At 58.2% G+C, this 1,316-nt stretch overlaps 1 protein-coding gene across 1 annotated transcript in view; it reads right to left on the minus strand.

Annotated features, from left to right (window-relative positions):
- aars2 (alanyl-tRNA synthetase 2, mitochondrial (putative)) overlaps nucleotides 1–1,316 on the minus strand; it is a 10,015-nt gene that overhangs the window by 2,060 nt on the left and 6,639 nt on the right. The window contains exons 14-16 of the mRNA XM_008420841.2: nucleotides 350–490; nucleotides 144–281; nucleotides 1–79 (exon numbers count right to left, since the gene is read on the minus strand). The exon at nucleotides 1–79 is cut by the window's left edge and continues 3 nt beyond it. Of these exons, the coding sequence (XP_008419063.2) occupies nucleotides 1–79; nucleotides 144–281; nucleotides 350–490 (358 nt within the window). The remainder of the gene's footprint in view (nucleotides 80–143; nucleotides 282–349; nucleotides 491–1,316) is intronic.

The raw sequence follows: 1,316 nt of genomic DNA on the forward strand, positions 1-1,316 counted from the left end.
TCTCTCTGTCCGTCCCGCCGTCCAGCAGCTCAGAGACGGGGACGCCCAGTGACACGACGCGGACCGGGTCCGGATACACCTGCAGGGGGCGGAGCATCAGAACCCGGGACAGCAGGTGGGATCAGGACGACGTCTCTGCTCACCTCGTCCACCGTCCTCAGGCCCTGGATGGCGCCGGCGAGCCGCAGAGGAACCTCCAGGGTGTGGACGTCCTGATTGGCCGAGATGACGTCACGAACGCACCTGTCCACCTGCTGCAGCTGGGCGGAGCTCAGCGGACCCTGCGGAGAAGCAACAGAACCTTCAGAACCGGCAGACCCCGTCGGCGGGCTGTCGATCGGGTCAGAACCTTCACGCTGAAGTCGAAGCGCAGGCGGTCGGCCGAGATGTGGGAACCTCTCTGCTGGACGGACCGACCCAGAACCGACCGCAGGGCGAAGTTCAGGACGTGGGTCGCCGTGTGCTTCACCATGCAGGACAGCCGGTGGGCCTGGGGACCGGATCGGAACCAGAACCGGGTTGGAGAAGACAGAGACCGAACCAGAGCAGAGCAGAACCGGGTCGGGTCGATAGCAGGATCAGTTTTCTCTGGTGTTTCCTGGCATATTGTAAAGATTGTTGGGCAGCAGCTGTTCTGGTTCTGGTCGGGCTGCCTCATCAGCGTCAATGCTAACATGCTACGTTAGCAGCATGCTATGCTAACGTAGCGCCAGCAGGAAGCGGTTCCTGTGGGACGGACAGATGGACCGACCCGGCTCCGAGTCAAATCAAGGTCCATCACTTTTAGCTACAGGAATCAGACCCAGTGATGAATCAGCAGGAAGTCGGCCATATTAGGCCCTCTGGCTTCCTGCTTCACATCCAACAGACTTTAACTGATCCGTTTCTTCAGGATCTTTTGAAACTTTGTTCTGTGTCCAGAACTTTAGGTCCACTGATCCCTCGGACCGGGTTTCCTCCGCTGCTGCTTTTAGCTTATTACACATTTTGTATCAAGGTTCCCCCAGTGTGTCATAAGCCTGGCGGGCCGCCATGCTTTACATCCTCCCTCCCCCCGCCAGGCTCAGCATCGTTTGTTTCTATTGAATAATTTTATACATATATTTTTAAATAAGTCGGACTGTAAGCTGTGAGCAGCTCCTGAAAGAACGATGCGTTAATAGTTGATGCAATCGGACCGCTGGCCTCGGCGCGGATCGCTCCTATTGGACCAGCTGAGGGGACGAGGACCCTGAGGGGACGAGGACCCCCTGAGGGGACGAGGACCCTGAGGGGACATGGACCCCCTGAGGGGACTTGGACCCCCTGAGGGGACA

Source organism: Poecilia reticulata, linkage group LG1, assembly GCF_000633615.1.
Source record: "Poecilia reticulata strain Guanapo linkage group LG1, Guppy_female_1.0+MT, whole genome shotgun sequence".
Classification (NCBI taxonomy): domain Eukaryota; kingdom Metazoa; phylum Chordata; class Actinopteri; order Cyprinodontiformes; family Poeciliidae; genus Poecilia; species Poecilia reticulata.